The sequence below is a fragment of the Chinchilla lanigera genome, unplaced genomic scaffold, assembly GCF_000276665.1.
Source record: "Chinchilla lanigera isolate Chin_1 unplaced genomic scaffold, ChiLan1.0 scaffold00011, whole genome shotgun sequence".
NCBI lineage: Eukaryota > Metazoa > Chordata > Mammalia > Rodentia > Chinchillidae > Chinchilla > Chinchilla lanigera.
In genome coordinates, this window is record NW_004955412.1 from 23,647,742 (window position 1) to 23,667,747 (window position 20,006).

General features: G+C 42.1%; 1 protein-coding gene across 2 annotated transcripts in view; it reads left to right on the forward strand.

Annotated features, from left to right (window-relative positions):
• The window catches only part of Ubash3b (ubiquitin associated and SH3 domain containing B), a 148,767-nt gene extending 128,891 nt beyond the window's left edge, over positions 1–19,876 (forward strand). For both annotated transcript variants that reach the window (XM_013511127.1, XM_005378366.2), the window contains exons 7-14: positions 932–1,064; positions 2,620–2,740; positions 3,705–3,827; positions 5,321–5,413; positions 6,723–6,867; positions 11,696–11,802; positions 13,172–13,281; positions 15,293–19,876. In XM_013511127.1, coding sequence (XP_013366581.1) covers positions 932–1,064; positions 2,620–2,740; positions 3,705–3,827; positions 5,321–5,413; positions 6,723–6,867; positions 11,696–11,802; positions 13,172–13,281; positions 15,293–15,430 — 970 coding nt within the window. In that variant the 3' untranslated portion in view covers positions 15,431–19,876. The remainder of the gene's footprint in view (positions 1–931; positions 1,065–2,619; positions 2,741–3,704; positions 3,828–5,320; positions 5,414–6,722; positions 6,868–11,695; positions 11,803–13,171; positions 13,282–15,292) is intronic.
• The last annotated feature ends 130 nt before the right edge of the window (positions 19,877–20,006 follow it).

Here is a 20,006-nt window from a genome sequence, read left to right on the forward strand (position 1 = left end):
CTGGTTGCACCCACACCCCTGAGTCACCCTCTGTGAGGAGTAGTGTTTAAAGGTTCTGATATGCACAGTTTTTCAGGGTATAAGGCCTTTGAGAACTTTGCTTATTAGTAGAGTGAGTTTATCATTTGTCATTTAAAAATAAAAGATACGAGGGGCACTTCTGAGAGCAAAGACAATGCATAAGTATTTTAATCATATAATTCTTTTTAAAGAAAATCTGGTGAAAACCAGTTAGCTCAGTGTTCTTGGAAGATATACGAAGTTACTTTCAAAAATAAAATTCTAAGCAGAGTGGTAGTACACTCCTGGAGTCCCAGCACTTGTGGAGGTTGAGGCAGGGGCATCACAAATGCAAGGTCAACCTGGACTCCACAGTGAGATTCTGTCTCAAAAAATCCAACTAAGCTGGGCATGGCACTGGCGACCAGGAGCCAACAGTTTAACACAGCTTGGACAACTTAGCAAGAGCCATGGGCAATGTGATGGAAAGAATTTCAAAAAAATCCTCCTTATTCGTCTCGTCAGATGGAAATTACCATGGAAAAGACTAAAAGCAGAGGGAATTGTTTATTTCATTTGAACCATAAAAATAGCTGAAAACAGTGGTACCTAATTGATGCTTTATTATTCTTTAACATGTCTTGGTGCCAGCCCTGCCTGTGACATCCTAATAAGCATGAGACTGTTGGATCCCATCCCTACCCAGAGGGATAAGAGCATCTGTTCTCAGTACAGAAGTCCACTGACTCCTCACTTATTAGCTGCAGGACTTCAGTATAAAACAAGATGTTCATCCTCAGGGATGGGTGCGCTCTGCTCAGCTTACCCAAGCGCTGTGCTGCGGGGAGGGTCTCCTGCTCCTCCTCGTCAGCGTGGAATGCAGATGACTCGTGGCCAAAGCAGTTAACATCTTCCTCATCTTCCTCTGTAGTTCTTACTCCATCTTAAATACGGCATCGTCCACCTCGCTTACATTTGGTGATGGCGTATTAGAGAGGCGGCACTATGAGGACCAGGGACTCGGAGAGACGTCGCCTCTCACTATCATCTGCCAGCCCATGCAGGTGAGACTGATGATCGGGGTCCCATCCTCAAGTCTAATCGTGACCCACTGACCACCGACTTACTAAGTGTCAGCGTTGTCCTTGCTGCCCCCAGAGCTTCTCTGACCCGAGAATACAGCACACAAGAGACTAGAAAATCTACTTCAAGGCTAGGAAGAGTCAAGTGAGTGGTGCTAACAATGACCACCAGTATTTGAGTCTGGGCTAGGAAGGAAGGTTGTTCTGCAGAGGAGGCAGATTTTTCTCTCTAAAGTAGGAATGATGCCCACAGTTGTATCTGCTTTGTATACTATTGTGAAGATTAAAGAAAATAATAAAATAAGGCTCCTAGCACAGTGGCATATGGGGAGTGAGTGTACAATATGTTACCTTTCCAAGAGAGGTCAGGGAAGAGGGTAGAGAAGAGTAGTTGCTGAGCAGTATGGACAGAGGCAAGTTGAAACTTCAAGCGTGGTGAGGAGGAAGAGAGTAGAGCACTTTGGCTGGAGCTCAGGGTGTGAATTAGGGAAGGGTAGGAAAGAAGATGGAAAAGGATTCCCCACAACCCACACATTAACCTCGTCAGAGTAACTAGAAGCTAATGGAAAGGGCTGACTGCCGTGGACCCAGGAGCAGCACCCAGGAAGATGGCAAGAGCTGGCTATTGTTAAGAAGGAATAGAAACATCTGTATGGTTCCACCAGCAGTCACAGAAACCACAAGCACATGGACATATCTTGGACTAGATTTGCCTATTTTATTACCGAAGAGTAGCTGCTGTCCTCCCGAAACCATTTCTGGGAACATCAACACCTATGTAGTCAGATAGCACAGCCCGCATGGTGATTAGAATGGGCAAACCAGGCTTCACAGCTGGTGCAGACAGCACTGAATATAAAAGAGCTGTTGGCACTGTGATCATTCTTTCTTTCCATAGGACCAAAATGTCTGTAGGTCAGCACCACATTTTAGAGATGAGGCAGACACCTTTGTGACAATAGAAGTCCTTGGTCCCTGACGAAGCTAATGAAGCGTGTCTTTGCAAAGGAAAGCAGTCCCGCTGAATGACTACACTAATGGCCAGTTTTACCTAGCTGTAACTCACTTGGCCTTTGTGTTTTAGTAGTGACAAAATGCTACTTCTACTGAAAACACTGGCAGCCATAATACCACTGTCAGAGCACCCCTTCCCTTTTTTTTGCAGTACTACAAATTGAACCCAACACTTGATGCATGCTAGATCCCCAGTTCATTTTTATTTATGTTTTGAGACAGGGTCTCACTGAGTTGCCCAGCTGACCCTTGCAATCTTCGTGCCTCAGGTTCCTAAGTAGCTGGGGTTACAGGAGTGCACTATTGCATAACCCTTATTTGACAAAACACCTGCAGTTTATCTCCGTTGAGCTTCATAATAACTTGTGAGGTCTGTGGCATGGGTCTTAAAATTTTTATTTTACAAACAGCCAGCCAGAATCCAAGGTTCTCAGGGACTTTTTAAAGCCACACCTTGGCAAAACGCGAGGTCGTGTCTACTGAGCTGCGTGCTTCCTTGGGATTCCCTTTTCTTCCTCCGCAGCCTCTGAGAGTCAACAGCCAGCCTGGCCCTCAGAAGCGGTGCCTCTTTGTGTGCCGGCACGGAGAGAGGATGGATGTTGTTTTTGGGAAGTACTGGCTGTCTCAGTGCTTTGATGCCAAAGGTAAGTGCTGCAGGCCCCTTATCCATGGTTTTACTCAATGTCGTTTCAGGTGCCCATAGTCAGCCACAGCCTAAAAATACTAAGTGGAAATTTTCAGGAACAAATGATTCATAAGTTTTAAATTGAACTCTGTCTTGAGAGAGAGAGATTACATTTACATAAGTTTTATTGAAGTATATTGTTAACATGGTTCTGTTATTATTGACCTCTCACTGTGCCTAATTTAGGAATTAAATGCTATCATAATTATGCTTGTGTAGAAAAGAATGCCATATATGTACAATGTTCAGTAGTAGTATCAGGGTTTAGGCATTCGCCGAGTGTCCTGGAACACACCTTCTGCGTATGAGAGGAACTACTCTACTGTAGTTGGTAAACCTGGTGACCTGGCATACCAACTATGGCCTCTAGGGGGCATAGACAAGCTACATTTACCTACCTGGAGTCATTTATGAGTTTAAATGCTATTAGAAAATGCCTATAATCTGTTGTCCTTCCTGATTGTCTTCAATCTTAGGAAGAGCTAAGTATTCTTATCCCCACTGTATAAACTGAGGCACAAGAGACCAAAGAAATGTCTTGTCCATGGTCATATGACAAAGTCAGTCTCAGGGGCATGTCATGATTCCATGGCCAGAATCCCCTCCATTCCATCACCTGGCTCCTCTGGTTCCCTTTTCACTTGCAGGGCATTGTAAGATAGGTGTCAGAAAATGCTACCTAGAGTGTCTGGTTGTCATTTTCACTTAGAAACTACCTCTTGTCACTTTTGTCAGCAGAGCAGAAGAGTAGATTCCACACCAGTCTACTGAATAAAATGTGTCAGATTCAATATTTTATATCGGCTCCAAAGAGCTCAATTCAGTCTCTCGGCCAGGAAGGAAGGGGAGGGGGTGTCAAGATCAACAAGGCAAATCCCAAGAACAAGAAACTCACGTGGCCTCTGTCCACCCTTTCCTTCCAGGCCGCTACATACGCACCAACCTGAACATGCCTCACAGCTTACCTCAGCGGAGTGGTGGCTTCCGGGATTATGAGAAAGATGCTCCCATCACGGTGTTTGGGTGCATGCAAGCAAGACTAGTGGGTACGTGTTCCAGAGTGACTGACCAGCATTTCCTGGCTTCTTCAAGAGACTGGTGCCATGGGTGTGTCGCTTCTGGGGACCTTCCATCATTTTCCAACAGTGATAGATGTATTTCTTCAGTTCAAAAGGGATCTGTTACACAACCATTAGGTTCTGGACACTGGCTTGGTTTACAAAATGAACACAATGTGTCCTTGCTCAGGAGCATGGTAGGGAAGGTCCTATACTTGGTTTACTTATAACACTGTAGCAACAGACAGGTCAGCTTCTGACCAAGCAAGTGCAACATGGCCCTAAGAAGCGAGCAAGGGTGGTGAGGAAGAAGCCCAGAAACTGCTGAATATACAGAGGCCAGTTAATGCTTGAAGACACTCAGTTCTGTGCAGCCCTGATCCGTATCAGCCATGCAGGGACAATGCCCTGTGCTATTCAGCCATTTCCCAGATACTTATTGGTCACTTACTTTACACAGGTCACTGGGCTAGGTATCGAGGGCCCAAGTGTGAGTTTGTAGAAACAAACTTATATGTGGATAAATAGCCTACTGTGTGGTACCCTGAATAATATGCCCGTGCACAGAATATTGCGGGAGCACAAAAGCCTAAAAAGGAAAGACAAGCCGGGCGTGGTGGTGCGCGCCTGTAATCCCAGCCCTTGAGAGGCTGAGGCAGGAGGATCGTTGCGAGTTTGAGACCAGCCTAGGCTACAAAGTGAGTGCAAGGCCAGTTTGAAGTGCATAGTGAGACCCTGTCTCAAAAAAAAAAAAAAAAAGTAAAAAGGAAAGACAAAGTCATAAGAGGAGAGGTGGGTGAGGAGAATGAGCAAGAGGAAGAGAAGGACGTTCTTAGGAGAAAAAACAATGTAAACAAAGTCATAGAAGTAAGAAACAGCATCAAGGTGGCAGGGAAAACAAGCTGTGTGGTGTCTAGAGCATAAATTTTGAGGCCGGGCAAGGGATAGACTGGCAAGATGAATAAAGACAAGTTCACAAAAGACCGTGGCCACCGTATAAAGTGCTGATTTACCTGGTGGAGAAAATAAGTGGATTCCACAAGGCAAGCATTAAAGCATCAGATGTTGGGGTTTATCTCTGGCATCTGAGAATATGACCAGTTGAGGGTTTGGTTAGCACAGAATGAAATTAAAGCAAGATCTAATTTTGTCTTCCTCACTGTAGAGAGATTATTAGAACATTGTCCTGCTTGAAGTCGGGGCATTATCTTATTTCCAAGTTTCCCTTATGAGGCTATTTTGCCACCTGTAGCCACCAAGGAGAAAGAATGAAACAAAAAAGAAAGGGGCCTGTTGCTTGGCCTCTTCTGTAGGCACTCTGGTGAGGGGATTTGTTGGAAACAAGGCTGATGCTCCTGGATCAACGTGGACCCGCAGTAGGAGAGAGGGGTCCACTGGATCTGCTTGGAAACACATTACACAGGGGTCGAGCTGAGTCCAAGTAAATCGAGGAGATTGATTCTCCTTGGCTTTCCTTGCAGGTGAAGCCTTATTAGAAAGTAACACCATCATCGATCACGTCTATTGCTCCCCATCCCTACGCTGCGTTCAGACTGCACACAATATCTTGAAAGGTAAGATTCTCAGGTTGACAAGAACCCATTAGTCCCTTATGTCTAGACGACTGAGTATCGTAGCGTTCACCAATTGAAAGTTTTGAATCTGGACTTGTGAGCAAGGATTCTTTCACAAGAATACTGATCTTGCTCAAATCACACATGCATGCTCTGACAGCATAAGGCAGATAAAAAGAAATACACTAATAATGTTTTTCCTGAGAATTGAAAGCTCTCTTGAATGAGCTGTAGGCTTGCAAACCACTTAGAGCTTATAGAGCAGGGATCTTTTCTTTGTACTTAAATAGTCAAATAGTTTTTCACCAAGCTTTAATCTGTTGTTTACAGCCCCAGTGGTGCTGCCGGGAGTCTCAAATGTTGATTGTCCTTGTTGCTTTAGTTAATAAGAAAGGGCTGGGGATTTAGCTCAGTTGCACAGCCCCTGCCTTGCAAGTGTGAGGTCCTGAATTCTATTCCCCATACCATAAAAAAAAAAACTTAATAAGAAAGACTTTGAAAGCACCACTCAGCTGCCACCCTAAAACCCACATAGTTCTGCAGTTCAAAGATTTCCATTCTCATTTCACTGGAAGAAAAACAGGAAAAGAAAGAGTTGGATGGGACAACACAAGAGGCAGAAACAGACGAAACAGACAAGCCAGTAAAGAGTTTGACACTACGTATGGGTCTTCTATTCTTTAACCTTAAGTAAACCTTCCCTTCCCTATAGAAGCATTTCTGTATTAAATTTGCACAGAGAAGCCAGACTAAACACAATATAAAAAAACTAAGCCAATATAAAGGGGACAGTTCATATGCTGAGAGTAATTGCAGTCCAATAAAGCACATGGCTTCTGCACTGGTCCATAAAACATTAGGTTTTTGGACAAAGATAAACAGTTTACATGATATTTAAATATAATTTAAGCTGTGGCACAGTTGTGGAGGCTAGGAGGCTAGCTAAGTTTTTTGGTAAGACAATCGTGGAATTTACTTTAGAAAGAGAAATCATAATCATCACAAAATTGAATAAATTATCAATGACTCATGGGAGTTTTTTCCCCTTAAATCAGACATGACTTAAGGCTGTCCTTCATCCCAAAATTATAGCCTGAGCATTAAACTCAATGTGTTTGTAAAATACAAAAGTTATAAGCCTTGTCCAAGTCCGCATGCTTCCCACTTTCTTTCAGCTATGGGTAGCATCTAGTAGGAAAAAGAATAACTGACTTAAAATTTTTATAGTAGTTTGGCCTATAATTTCTTTTTCCACTGAGACCATAATGGCATTTCCTTCATCTTCATTTTGTTTTATTTTATGCCTAAGGTTTACAACAAGAGAACCACTTAAAGATTCGTGTGGAGCCTGGTTTATTTGAGTGGACAAAGTGGGTTGCTGGGAACACGTTACCTGCATGGATACCTCCATCAGAGTTAGCTGCAGCCAACCTGAGTGTTGATACAACCTACAGGTAACCCCTGAAACTGCTGCTCCCCAGGGCCAATGTGAAAACATTGTCCACATTGTCACTAGACCAGGCTGATCAAGCAGATGAAGGGGCAGCCAGCCAGCCTATGAACTTGTCAGTAGGGGTTGAAGTCAAACTATAATTTCCGAAGCCAAACAAAAAAAGCCAGCATGCCTTTGTATTTACCATTAGTATGACTTATACATCCCGCTCCAACCCACTCCTGTGTTGGATTTTCTAACTTTACGGCATCCGTTTCAGTCTGGTAATAAAACCATTTTGCATTCCGGGAACACGAATCCACTAAGGATAATGTAGTCCAGAAGCTCAAGAGATGAGGGCACTGACAATGCCTTACCTTGGATTTCCACTTTTAATTTTTCAAAGCAGTTTTAGTTCTCTATTCTGTGCTTATTTACTATTGCTCTAATCCTGGAATGCTAGAAGGCCACTCCTTAAAATTTTTTGTGGTACTGAGGATGGAAGCCGAGGCTTCGTGCATACTAGGGAAACGGTATGCCAAGGAGTCACATACCCCAGAGCAGCAAGCCCCTTTTATATATAAAGGAGTTCAAGTGACTCATGTAAAGTTATACATTTAGTGACCACACAGAGAAGTAATAATGATGACAGCTAGCATTTATTGATCAATTTCAGCTTCTCAAGTATTGTGTAATATGCTTTACAGTCATTCTCAATTCTTTTTTTTTTTTTTTTGGTTTTTCTCCAGTACCGGGAACCGAACTCACGACCTTGTGCTTGCCAGGCAGGCGCTTTTGCCGCTGAGCTAAATCCCCAGCCCCATTCTCAATTCTTTTCTGTTGATTTTTTTCCCCTTAGATAAATAGCCTATCTATGCTGAGATTTTTTTTTAAGTATAAATTATGAATAGCTTCATAGATCACAAGTACACAATTAAGAATTCATTAACGGGGCTGGGGATTTAGCTCAGCAGCACAGTGCCTGCCTGGCAAGCACAAGGTCATGAGTTTGGTTCCCGGTACCAGAAAAAAACAAAGAATTCATTAACAATAATATTGTTACATTAACTAACAAAAATTCACTTAGTGTTTGTAAGATCTGTGTGAAAGGAGAGGCAGTCATAGCCAAGTGGTGGGACATTCAAATGATATTTCTTGAGTAGAACTTGGGACAAGTGCAGTGTCTTCTTTGTGAGGTCTATCAGTTCGAAATACCTACCCAAACCCCAGATGCAGCAGTAGGAGTTTCTAGCTAAGGAAGGTGAGAATACCGTTTTTCCTCTATACTCATTTTTCTGCTCTGCAGAGAAGCCCTCAGATAACCTGATTACTGAAGTGTGTGCTATTTCGTCTTACCCTAAAGGAATCTGTAATCCTCAAAGATAAAATTAAATCTGTCAAACCATTAAAGATAATAAAAAATTAAAACATTAGAAATGATACAGAGTTTCACTAGACAAGATGGTAGGAATTCACTAGTGGTTGTTATACTGCATATTGTTGTCTTCAAATAAGTTGTTCAGATTACCAGATATAAGCATGCAAAATTGGTCAAAAAGAAAAATAATTAGGCATTAACTGTTCCTTTCAATAAACCATTAGATATCAGCAGTACAGTTATCCCAGCTACCTTTCTATATACATACAAATATATATATATATGTTTTCCTTTCCTTATTTCTTTATTTTTGTTTTTTCCCTTATCCCAGTCATTCCTTCCTTTGAGCAATTTCTTTCCCTTTCATAATACCTATTGTACATTTTGGGTTTTATTTACTCTGTATCATTTTTATTGTTTTTGCTTTGTTTTGTTTTGTCTATGTTGTTGGTGTTTTGCTATTGTTTTTTTTTTTTTAAAATAAAAAATTTTTAAAAATTGAAAATCAGTCAGTCGGGCCCCCTACTAAGATATTTCACATTTTGTTCTATGACCACTGTTTTCCTGTTCTTGGGGAAGCAGGCGTGGATAGGAATGAATTGCTGTCTGCAGGCCAACAGGCATCCTCCCTCTGGCCCAGAAAGAGCGCGAGCTACTGCCAACATTGGTGAAGTGACTTTCATCATTCTCCATCCAGCCTCATTCCAGCCAACTCAGGCTGACTGCGAATGTATTCCATTTCCCATAGAAGAATCTGCTGTGCTTCCCAAGCTGGGCTGCGGAGCTCCCAGGGTTGTCCTTGCTGAGCCTTTCGGTACACACACAGACCCCGACTCAGGTGCACACAGACCACACACCCCAGCAGCAGGGCGATGAAGGATGAATGTTGGGGACTTGGGGTTCAGGGCACAGTTCTTATTCCATATTTCCTTTTCCTCTTTAGCAAATTCCTCTTTAGCAACTTTAATTCAATCATTTCTTATTTGGGATGGAGCCAAGAGGATGAAGCCTCCAGTTCTACAAATAGGTTGAGAAGGCCAAAGTTAAAAGTGTGCGAGAGACACGGTCCTAGACCGAAACTTCTCCTGAAGTTGATGCCAAATGAACAGCCCCTTTGCGACTCCCAAATGATAGAGGCGTGTGGTGTTGAGAGGAGACACAAGCCCCCAGGGCCAGGCTAACACGAGTCAAGCGCTCTGTCTCTGAAGAGCCCTGTCATCTTGCAGCAGAGCCCAGCAGAGAACAGGAGGGAGGAGGCACTAGAAGTCGGGTTGGGGAAACTCTCCAGACTGGTGACTCATATCCGAGCATATCCACAGGCGCAAGACCAGCCTAGAGGCTGTGTGGAGACAGCAGCCCCAGTTCTGGGAAGCTAGCAGGGCGGCAAAGGCAGAAAAAAATGAAATGTGTATGAATGAGGTGGGGCTTTAGAAGAGGAACTGGGCCCTGACATACGGAGACGAGGAGCTGAGAGGGGGCATCAGTGTGTGGTGCTGGAGGACAACAAATCAAGCCTGGGCTTGGGCTCAAGCCAAAAGCCTGCAAGAGCAGGTAGGAAGTGGGGAGTAGACGAGGAAGAGGGCTTTTCTGTAGGCGCCACCTGAGAACCTGGAGCACTGAGGACCAGCTCTGGTGGTGGCTGCAAGCCCACCTGACTCAGTGGACAATACAGGATGCTACAGGTGTGGCTCACTGTCCCTTGTCCATCAGGACTGTCAGACTGGAGCCATTCATAGGTTCAACTTCAAGATCCTGGGAAAGGCCAAAGGCAAGAATTGATCAAGAGGATCTCGATCCTGGCAACCATCTTGTCCTTGGTTTACATAAGTCCTATCTGTCACAAAGTGGTCTCACCCTTGAAATGACTCCATGAACCATACCCGCAAAGTGGCCTTGCTCCTCAGTGTTTGAGGGGCTCAGTGTGACAGCTCCATGGAGACCAGGTGATGTAAATAGTAATGGAACTGGATGAGAGGTAGGAATGGGGAGAGAAAGAATTTGCCTTAGAACAAACAGGTGGAGCCCTAACAAGTGGTGATTCGGGTCTCTACCTATCCCCAGGGTAGGGGGAGAGTCAGGAGCTGTTCCCCAGAAAAAACATGGAGGCTGAGAGGTTAGACAAGTGCAGGCCTCCTCCACATAGAACAATATCATCCCTCCTGTCTGCATAGTAAGGCCAAGTGCACAGAAAACCAGCCTGCCGAGGGCACTGGCAAAAGCTTTCCAGCGGAGGAGCAGCTCACAGGCCAGACCTGAGACCCACACTCAAGTCTAGGCTCTAAGAGTTGCTAACAGTGTGAGCAAGTCAACTGTTGCCTTTCGGAGCCTCACTTTTGTTATCCTGAAACTTGGAATTCACACAAGTGTTGCTGGTAAGATTATACAGAAGGATGCAGGCAGGGCACTGGCGTAGGGTCTGATGCATGGGAACCTCTCATAAATGTTTTTCTAGTACCAATAGCAGCAGTAGTAGTAATGTACTCTGCTGGACATGACTTAAATTTCACTTTGAGAACATACACCTACACCAGGGACCACACACCCAGCAATAGAAGATGCAGTGAAAAAATAGAACACTTAAAGGACATAGGTATTCTCAAACAACAAGGTGAACCTCTGAGAGACCAGAAACTAAATAGTAAAGAAGGGCGGCAGCAAGCAGAGGAAGCAGGACCCCATAAGTATTGCTGACTGATTACCACAGTGGGTGCTTTGGTCCTTCTAAAAGGCCTTTTAGATGATGTCATAATTACCGTAATTACCATAATACGTCAGTGGCCTTCCCACCCAGTCCCTCCACACAGAGAGTTTCTCAAGCACAGAAATTGGATTCTCTTCATCTTTATGCTCCCTAGGTTTGTAGTACCAGGTACAGTGAGTCTCTGACTTAGGAACGTTCCTAAGTCTGATTTGTTTACAGTCTGACAAGGTGAATCTTACACAGTATACTCGTGAAAGTTCACAACTCGAGTGTTCATAAGTTGAGGACTTAATGTATGTTTTGTGTTCAAAATAAGAAGGAAAAAGCTGATGGAAATTTCATAACCTCACAAACCAGATGGACTGAACACCTGCTTTAAAAACTAATCCTCACAGTTTATTGTGTGTAAGGCCTCTGAAGGGAGGCCTGGGACATTCCAGGTGATCAAATAAAGAGATCTCATCTCTTCCTTGCTTCTCGTTAGCTATGTGATTAGGATATCAGTGACCAATGTACAATAAAGTAGCCGAACTGCATAGTCACACTGTGAATGACAGGTCACCATGATACCATACATGTAGCCTTTGTTTCTGCCCATGTCAACCCGACCTCCATATAGTAGAAATCCTGTACCTCTCTTTTCTAGGGAAATAGATAAACAGATATAGGGGAACTCTAAAAAGGCCTTGAAGTGAAGATTTAGAGTGACATCAGTTGCTTTGTGTCAGGATCAAAATATTTTAGTTTCCTTTGTTTGTTTTTATATTACAGACCTCACATTCCAGTCAGCAAATTAGTGGTTTCCGAATCCTATGATACTTACATCAGTAGAAGTTTCCAAGTAACAAAAGAGATAATAAGTGAATGTAAAGGTAAAGGTAAGTAATACTGTTTTTTTTTTTCCTTTCTTTAGGTGGTATTATATTGGACTGCATATTTAAATGTGTAGTCATTTATCTATCATGGCTAATTATAGCATATTCAAAGTGTGTGAACTTGCTCTGAGAGACTTGCTTAATAGAGAAGAAATATATTTCTAAACTGTCTTCTAGATGGTTTCACATTAAATTTGTAACATTTCTGAGTACGTAAAATGCTAGGTATTCCAGGGGAACACACTAGACTTAGTTACGATACTAAATAATGTAACTTCTGTGTTGTAGTAAACTTCCTGCACTTTATGCAGATCCCCTATTGCAATTTCTAGAAGCTGTCTCGAATAACACTGCTTGCCTATAATTGATCCAGGAGCATGGATTCCACACACAAATCCGTCTACACAGACACACCTTCTGTCCCTGTTGCCACCAACCAAGAGCAATGCTGTATAAGGTGCAAGTCTTTTTGCTGTTGTGGTTGCTCAAAATTGAGCTCAAATATTTAGTGACGTGTAGGACTAACTGCTCAGTATAAATGTTATGTGCATGGAGCACAGACTGGAATTATGTACAAGAAATTGTTTCCAGTGGACAACAGTGGACAGATGGGTCCCATCTTGTCATCAGCCTAAGCCGCTCACTGTCATGAAGACACTCAGCAGGGGCTCTTGGCCAGGTTTCCAGTAATCACCATTCTGCAGTGGTAACATTTAAGCCTGAAGTATAAGGGTTGGCACAGGGAACCCTGTGGACGTGGGACAGTTGTGCATCTTGACTGAGCTGCCTAGAACTGTGCACTCATACACAAATTCAGGCTTGTAAGCCTGGAAGAGATTTAATAAGATGCATAAGTTATATCAGTGTTCATTTCCTGGTTTTCATAGTGTACCATAATTACAAAAGATGTCCCCACTGTGAATCTATAGAATAATTTTTTCTTCTTCCTTTTTCCTTTCTAAATTCTTTTTTCCAGGGCGAAGGATTGAACCTAGGGCATTATGCGTGCTAGGCAAGCACACTACCACCGAGTTACATCCTCTGTCCCTTTTTAAAAATGTTTTGACACGTACTAATTGTACATGTTAATGGGGTACAGTATGATATTTCAATGTAATTGAAATACAGTGGTAATTATCCAGTCAGGGTAATTAGCTTTTCCCTTTCCATAAACATGTATCATTTCTTTGTGTTGAGTATAATTATTTTAAGATAAAATCTTTGCTTTAAATAGGCTACCTTAATGATAAGAATTTTTACAGTATTGCTTGGACAACTTGTCTTCTTTTTGAGAATGCTTGACCCAGAACACATAGCTTTCAGTGCAATATTTGCTAAGTTCAATCTTCCCATTCCTTGCTTCCGTCCCCAGGAAATAACATTCTCATTGTGGCCCATGCATCTTCCCTGGAAGCATGTACCTGCCAGCTTCAGGGCCTGTCACCTCAGAACTCCAAGGACTTCGTGCAAATGGTCCGAAAGGTAATTCATTTTGCATTTAGGGGGCCCAAGATGCCTGGTAGTTTAATAACAGTTCAGTGACCGGCTCTTAACTGATTTCTTTGAAGCATGCATTTACACTGAGCTAAGAGAATTCATTTTCACTTAACCAAGATGTATTGAGTGGGACTCTGCGTAAGGCACTTTATTAGGCCTTGTGTAAGAGGAAAATACGTGTTAGCACTAGTCCCAGCTTGTAAAAGCTAAAATTTAGGAAGTAGCTTAGAATTATAAGCAATAAGGGACCTTAGAGCAGAGGAACAGACGTGAGCTCAAAACATGGCCAAAAGCTTAGCTAGAGGAGAGGTCCTAACAGGGAGGCCAGGCCGGGGAGGCAAGTAATTACAGTGATCCTCATCCCACCGAAAAGCAAACCTAGGAACAAGGCAGCAAGAGAGAACCTCAGGGGCTGGCCCCTACTTTTGTTTTTTTGGTGTTTTGTTTTGTTTTGTTTTGCACCTATGAAAAAGCTTTTCTGGTCCGCTACCTCCCACACAGCCCCTTCAGGCAAGTCTGCCACTTCCTTTCCTTACCAAGCACCCTGTTCAAACTCTTTCTCATTTTTAAAAAGCTTACTTATGCGTCTGTCTTTCCCAGTGATCTGTAAACTGCTGGAGGGCAGGGATTTCTCTCTCATTTATGGATATCTCTGGACACTTAACAAGAAAGTAAGTTTTGAAACTGTCAGGTTAAAAAGAAAAGGGGAAAAAAAAAAAAGAAATTATCAAGTTAACAAAGACACACAGACACGTATGTACCACGCACTTCCTGAAAAAAGACAAAGCAAAGGTGGAACAAGTTTTTTAAAAATTGAATAATCTTTCTTCCCATTGTGCTCAGGTGTCATTTCAGAAATATCTGAGGTGCCTTTTTAACCTGCCATGCAATTAGGGGTTAACTCCTGTGTCCTTAACTTTACAACGGATCCTTCTTATCTGAGGTTTTGTTTGCTGAGGTTTCAGTTACCCATGGCCAACTAAGACCCCAAAATACAGGAGGACTCTATAATAAGAGAAAAGGAGAGATCACAGTCACATTTCTTTTATTACAGTGACCACATTCACTTAATTTTCACTAGAATATACTGTTATATTTTATTTCATTTTGTATTGCTGGTGGTCTCTTCTGTGCCTAATTTATCAATTAGACATTATCATAGATATATATCTATAGGAAAAAAAGCTGTATATATGGTTCAGAACTGTCTGAGGTTTTAGGCATTCACTGGGGATCTTGGAACATACCCACACATGGATAAGGGGCAACTAGTATATACAATTTTGTTCTCTTTTCCCTACCCTACTAAGCAGCAATCTATAAACAACTACTTATAATAGGGCACTCACTTTTAATAGATCCTTCTGATCTTGGAAGTACTCTTGCAGTACTGTCTTCATTACTTTTCTCACTGCTGAGACAAAATACCCAACACCCATGAGTCAAGTGAAGAAACGTTTATTTAACTCACAGTTTGTAGAAGTTTCAGTCCATAATTGGCTGGCTCCAAGGCAGGGTAGCTTGGCAGAGGGGCATCCCAGAGGAGAACCAATTCATGGCAAGCAGAAAACAGCAAAAGCAAGCAAGCAGGGATGACAACATCTATTTCTATCCCTTATATTTTATCCAGCCTACTTAGGGTGGTAGTTCTCACGTCCTTAATCCTAGTACCCTTGAGCCTAGCACTGCACCATGAATCAATTCCAGCGTCACACATGGTAAGAGCCACCTCTTAAAAACCTAACCTATGACCACGTGAGGCTTAAGGGGGACATCTACACACAAGCCATAGCAAGTACAGGTACTCTTTTCTCCAATTGATCAATTCTATCCATTTTATGTCATTTATTGGCTTTTGAAGGAGATGCATTTCTGCAATGACCCTATTAATTCCCGTTACACTGAGGCCACCTGAATACCCTTTTGTCTAGAGTTGAAAGTTATGGCATTAACACTCTGTCTTCTGTCTCCCCTTTGTCCACTACTCTTGCCTTAGATCCCATACCTGGGCTTTTGTTCCTGTGAAGAATTAGGAGAAACTGGAATATGGCAGCTGACAGACCCACCCATCCTTCCTCTTACCCATGGACCCACTGGGGGCTTCAACTGGAGAGAAACATTGCTGCAAGAGTAAGCCCACAAGGGCTGAGAGAATAAGACGTTTTGGAGAAGAATCTTTTGGGTGTCCAGTAACAGTGGAAAACTCTGCACTGCATTCTAAGTGGACAGCTCAAATTTAACACACTTCCTTTCACGCTTAAGGTTCTTATGGCGAGACTGCGTAAATGAGCAAAAGACACAATTCAGAGGGAGAAAAATCCATCCTCTTGGGACTGGACTCTTGCCTAGCTAACAGGGCTTTGGAGAATTGTTTTCCTGAACCTGCGCCCGCTACAGCAGAGGCCCATCCTCATCCTCATTCGGGCTATGCATGGCTAAGGAGCTTCACTTCTCCCCACCAGAGCAGCCAGCCCCTCTCAGGAGGGCTATAGGAAGGAGTGTGTCCAGAATCTAGTCTGGGAATGGGACATGCTTTTGAACTCCATTTTCAATTTAGTCCAAACCAAGCTGAGAAATCCTGCTAAGGTTACTAGAAAACATGGCCCCCAGAGAGTTGTCCTTAGCCTACACCTCAAATTGTATCCTCAGTGGACTCCATACGTTAGCATTGCTGACTCCCAGACACCCGCTTAAGGAGTCTAACGTTTGCCCTGGTACTTTCTCATTTTCTCCTGGTGGGGAGGTGGGGTGCCTTCCTGCTTCTACCTGTGAAATGGGGAGAGAAAGCACATCTGCTCTCCAAAACACTTTTAGATCCTCCAGAGGAAGATAAGATAAATGTGAGACATATTCAAGGTAGATGCAGAGAACTTGCAAAATACAAAGTATGTTGGAATTACCTGTGTTGCAGCCTAATGAGCCGCAGCACTTCTGAGTCACCAAGATTTGCTTGTCTTTGCCCCTAGACCTTGACAGTGTTAGTTAAGGAGGCTGACATTTTGAAAGGATGTATGTTGACTACATTATTTGGATCAGCAAGAACCTCATTCTGTGCAGTGTGCACATCTTGACAAACCATAGCAAGGGCCAGGTTGTGGTGTTCTCCCAGTACATGCCAACCAAACAGAAGGTCCAGAGATGCACCAGTTGTACCAGGGATGTATAACGAAGTCAGGGAACTAATTTAACGGATGACAGTCATGGCTGCACTGCTCCTTGTGCTGTCCTCTTTCTGTTTGTCTTTCTATGATAATTTAAAAATCTGTAGGAGGTAGCGCTGTTTGAAGAAAGCTGGAGAGTCACATCCTGGTTTCTCCTTACAGCTACTTCCTGTATTTAGAAGGAGCTTATTTAAAAGAAAAATAAATGACAATCAAACCAAAACATCAGTTATCAACGTCTATTTAATTGTGTGAGTAGCTAACTGTTAGAGCCACAGACAGTGTTCTGGTATGATATAATTCACCAAATAGAATGTGTGTGCAAAGTAAAATCCCGATCATTTAAAGGGAATATTAGTGTTAGACAAATCTATATGTGCTGTAGGAACATTGATTAAGTTTTAAGCCCCAGAAATATGGTTTATAAAAGCAAATCCATGCTTGTATTTGAAATTGAAATTTGAAATTGAAATTTGATGGCCACTGGGAAAAAGAGGAAGTGAAAGACGATTTGCTATCTATGTTAGCAAAAGGATTAGGATTGTATTTTTTAAAGACACCTAGAGAAATATGTTATAAAATTTCCATTTTAAGGAACAAATTGTGGTTTCTCCCAGCAATGCAGAAATATTGCTCCACCTTCTGGCCATAAAAATAACCCTGTGCTGACATGTTTATATGTTTTAACCTTAAAATTTCTGGCAGAGAAATACTCCCGCTAAAGTCCTTAGAACTCTCATTTCAGCTAACTTCATGAAGTTAATGTCCCTGCCACCCATTCTTCTGGTATTTGTAAAGAAGTGGATCCACTGTTTAATCATGTCTATAATGTTTATAGACTCACCACAAATTCTAACGGGCTTTGACTGCTCAGAACAATACTTGAACGCTTCGCATCAGATTTCCTTGAAACCGTAGGAGGAGTTCTGCACAGTGTCTGTACTTTTATAAAATACAGTTGAGAATATGTTACCCTCTCCATCTCTCTTCAGGATGTCCTATGTATCAGTTTGACTGACTGGGCTTCGTTCCATCGTCCTTACTCCAGTATCAGTATAGCCTTAGCCAACTGTCTACACGAGCCAAAGGAAGTACGGATCTAAAACAATTTTCTGAATAATTTAGGTGGAAATTTCTGAGTACAAGGAAGATTTTATTCCTCTGCTGTAACTAACTAGATTGCTTATCAAAACGGCTGAGTGATCAGAATTCACATTAAAATCTTATTTCACACTTACCTACTTAAAAAATTGAAGTTGGACTCCAACCAAGAAATAAATCATGTTGAATCTATGTGTAACGAAAGACAACTATATTACCAAATTTCAAATTCGTACAAAAACTCTAGGTTGACATTACAACCTGAAGTTGAGGCTCATTCTTTCTGACCTGAGACTGATACTTATGAAAACCTGTGATCTGTGGAGGAAGGATAGCAAAGATAGGGAGAAAGGAATTGCCAGAAAAGAAGAATCAAATGATTTCTTGTGCAAAGGATTGTTGTTTAAATTAGAAAGCTATCAGAAATAAACCAGTGGAAATGAAATTAGCTAAAGGGCTTAATCTAAGATTGCAAATGTCAAACAGGTTGCTCTTGTGCAAGTATGCCACTTGCATGTGCTAAGGCCCTGGTACTATTCATAGGGAGAACTTTGTTTCTGTGGTTTTAAAATGCCACACCGATTCCTTATGGACCAGCATAATTGGCACATTTTAACGCATAAGCTGAGGGTTTCATTTTCCCGGGTTTCTTCCCCATCACTTTGCGGGCACCTGGAGCCTCCCTGATAGGAGTTGAGATGACAGTGTTTCCCACTACATTTAGATTCAGAGAATCTGAATGGCTGATTAAATGGCCATCTGATGGCTGAGAAAGGGGGATATTTTTCACCCTGTAGTGAAAGGCTTGGAGGAGTTTCTACTTTTTATTTTAATTATACTTTAACCAAAGAATTATTTTAAAGTAATCTTATATTTGAAAGATGATTTTGCAAAAAAAAAAAAAAAAATTTAAAATGCCTTCTGGAATATCAATTTGATAATTCATTGTTGATCATTTGCTTGTCAGCAGTGTCTGGGACACATATAGACTGTCCTCCTATTTGTGTGTAGCATTGCCATAGATGTTTCTTTTCCACTCAACTGGCTGTATTCGTATTAAAATGAAGTCTCTTATTTCAATTACCTAGTGTCATTGAGAACGAATTGAACAGCAAGAGGAGAAGTTCCTATCGCTTTGCCTTTGTAGAAAAGCTTCCCTATGCGGTAACCTAGGCACCCCTCACACCAGTGTTTAAATCTAAAAGCGGTGATGAATTGCTCTTTTGAATTTACTCTGAGTCGTGCATGTGTTAGAATACAGATGAACCTCCGTTTAATTTTCACAGGCTTCGGCAGTCAACCGCACCAGATCGACACCACAAAGTTAGATGATGAGGCTCTGGGGTGATTTGCATTTAAATTATAATCCAGCTTGCATGTGAGAAGCAAAAGGCTGGTCTGAGGAGCCTGCCTTGCGGGGGCGGGGGGGGGGGCCGGGCGGGCGGATTGAGACTGGTGGAGGAGGGTGAGGGACAGAGGAGGAAAGAGCGATTTAACATCAATTTGGGTTAACGTTGACTTTACAAAGGTGACAGGAGTGTTTTGTTAGGCAATGGCAGATGCTTTTCATTTTTTAAACACGGGATTAAAATTGGATTTGCTTCTCTTTAACACTTCAACGTATTGAATTTTCCTAGCAAAGTGACTAGGTATCATGAAAATTTAAAGAAAGGGGAGAAAAAGATTGCCTCTAAGCGCAGAGGAACTAACTTGATCTTTAAATATGTGTAATATTAGTTTTGGTGTATGTAGGCTTACAGCTGTAGTGATGAGTAGTCAAATTTAATATACAATCAGTTCTTACAAATATTGTACCCAGTATTACTTAGCTGCCATAACTCACAAAGAAATCAGAATTCTGCAGCTGTTCAGCTATTCATGGACTCTATACAGAATACATATGTATAAAGAAAAATGTGTAGTAGTTCTTTTGTTGATTGCCAGTAAGACAGGAACACCACCCCAAAGCTTTTTGGTTATGCATAGATCATTCTAAACCTGCTATGTGGGGGAGGCATATGGTTTCTCATATATCGGATTCTTGTATTAATTTTTTCTATGTGATTCCAGTGTATTTATTTGAAAAAATAGTTTGTATTCACAAAAAAAGAAAACCACACCTATCTGTATTGTTAGATTCCTTGTACATTCCCTGTGCCATTTGTGCTTTCCTGGCAGAGCCTGCCCCTGCTGATACAGCTATGGCACTGTTGTAACCAGCCTGGTCCGTCCCAGGCCCATCACCACTGAAATGGTTCATAGAGATTTAATAAACAGAAACTGCGTCCTCAGTTGCTCCAGAGCAATCGCATATTAAATACTGAGTGGTGTCTGTTGCTATCATGTACCCAGATGTTAACTGTGGTCATTTTGATTTGGGAAGGGTCTGTTAAAAGTGTGATTCTTCTCTCAGCAGGCCTGAGAGATGCTCGCTACTAACTGAGAAGG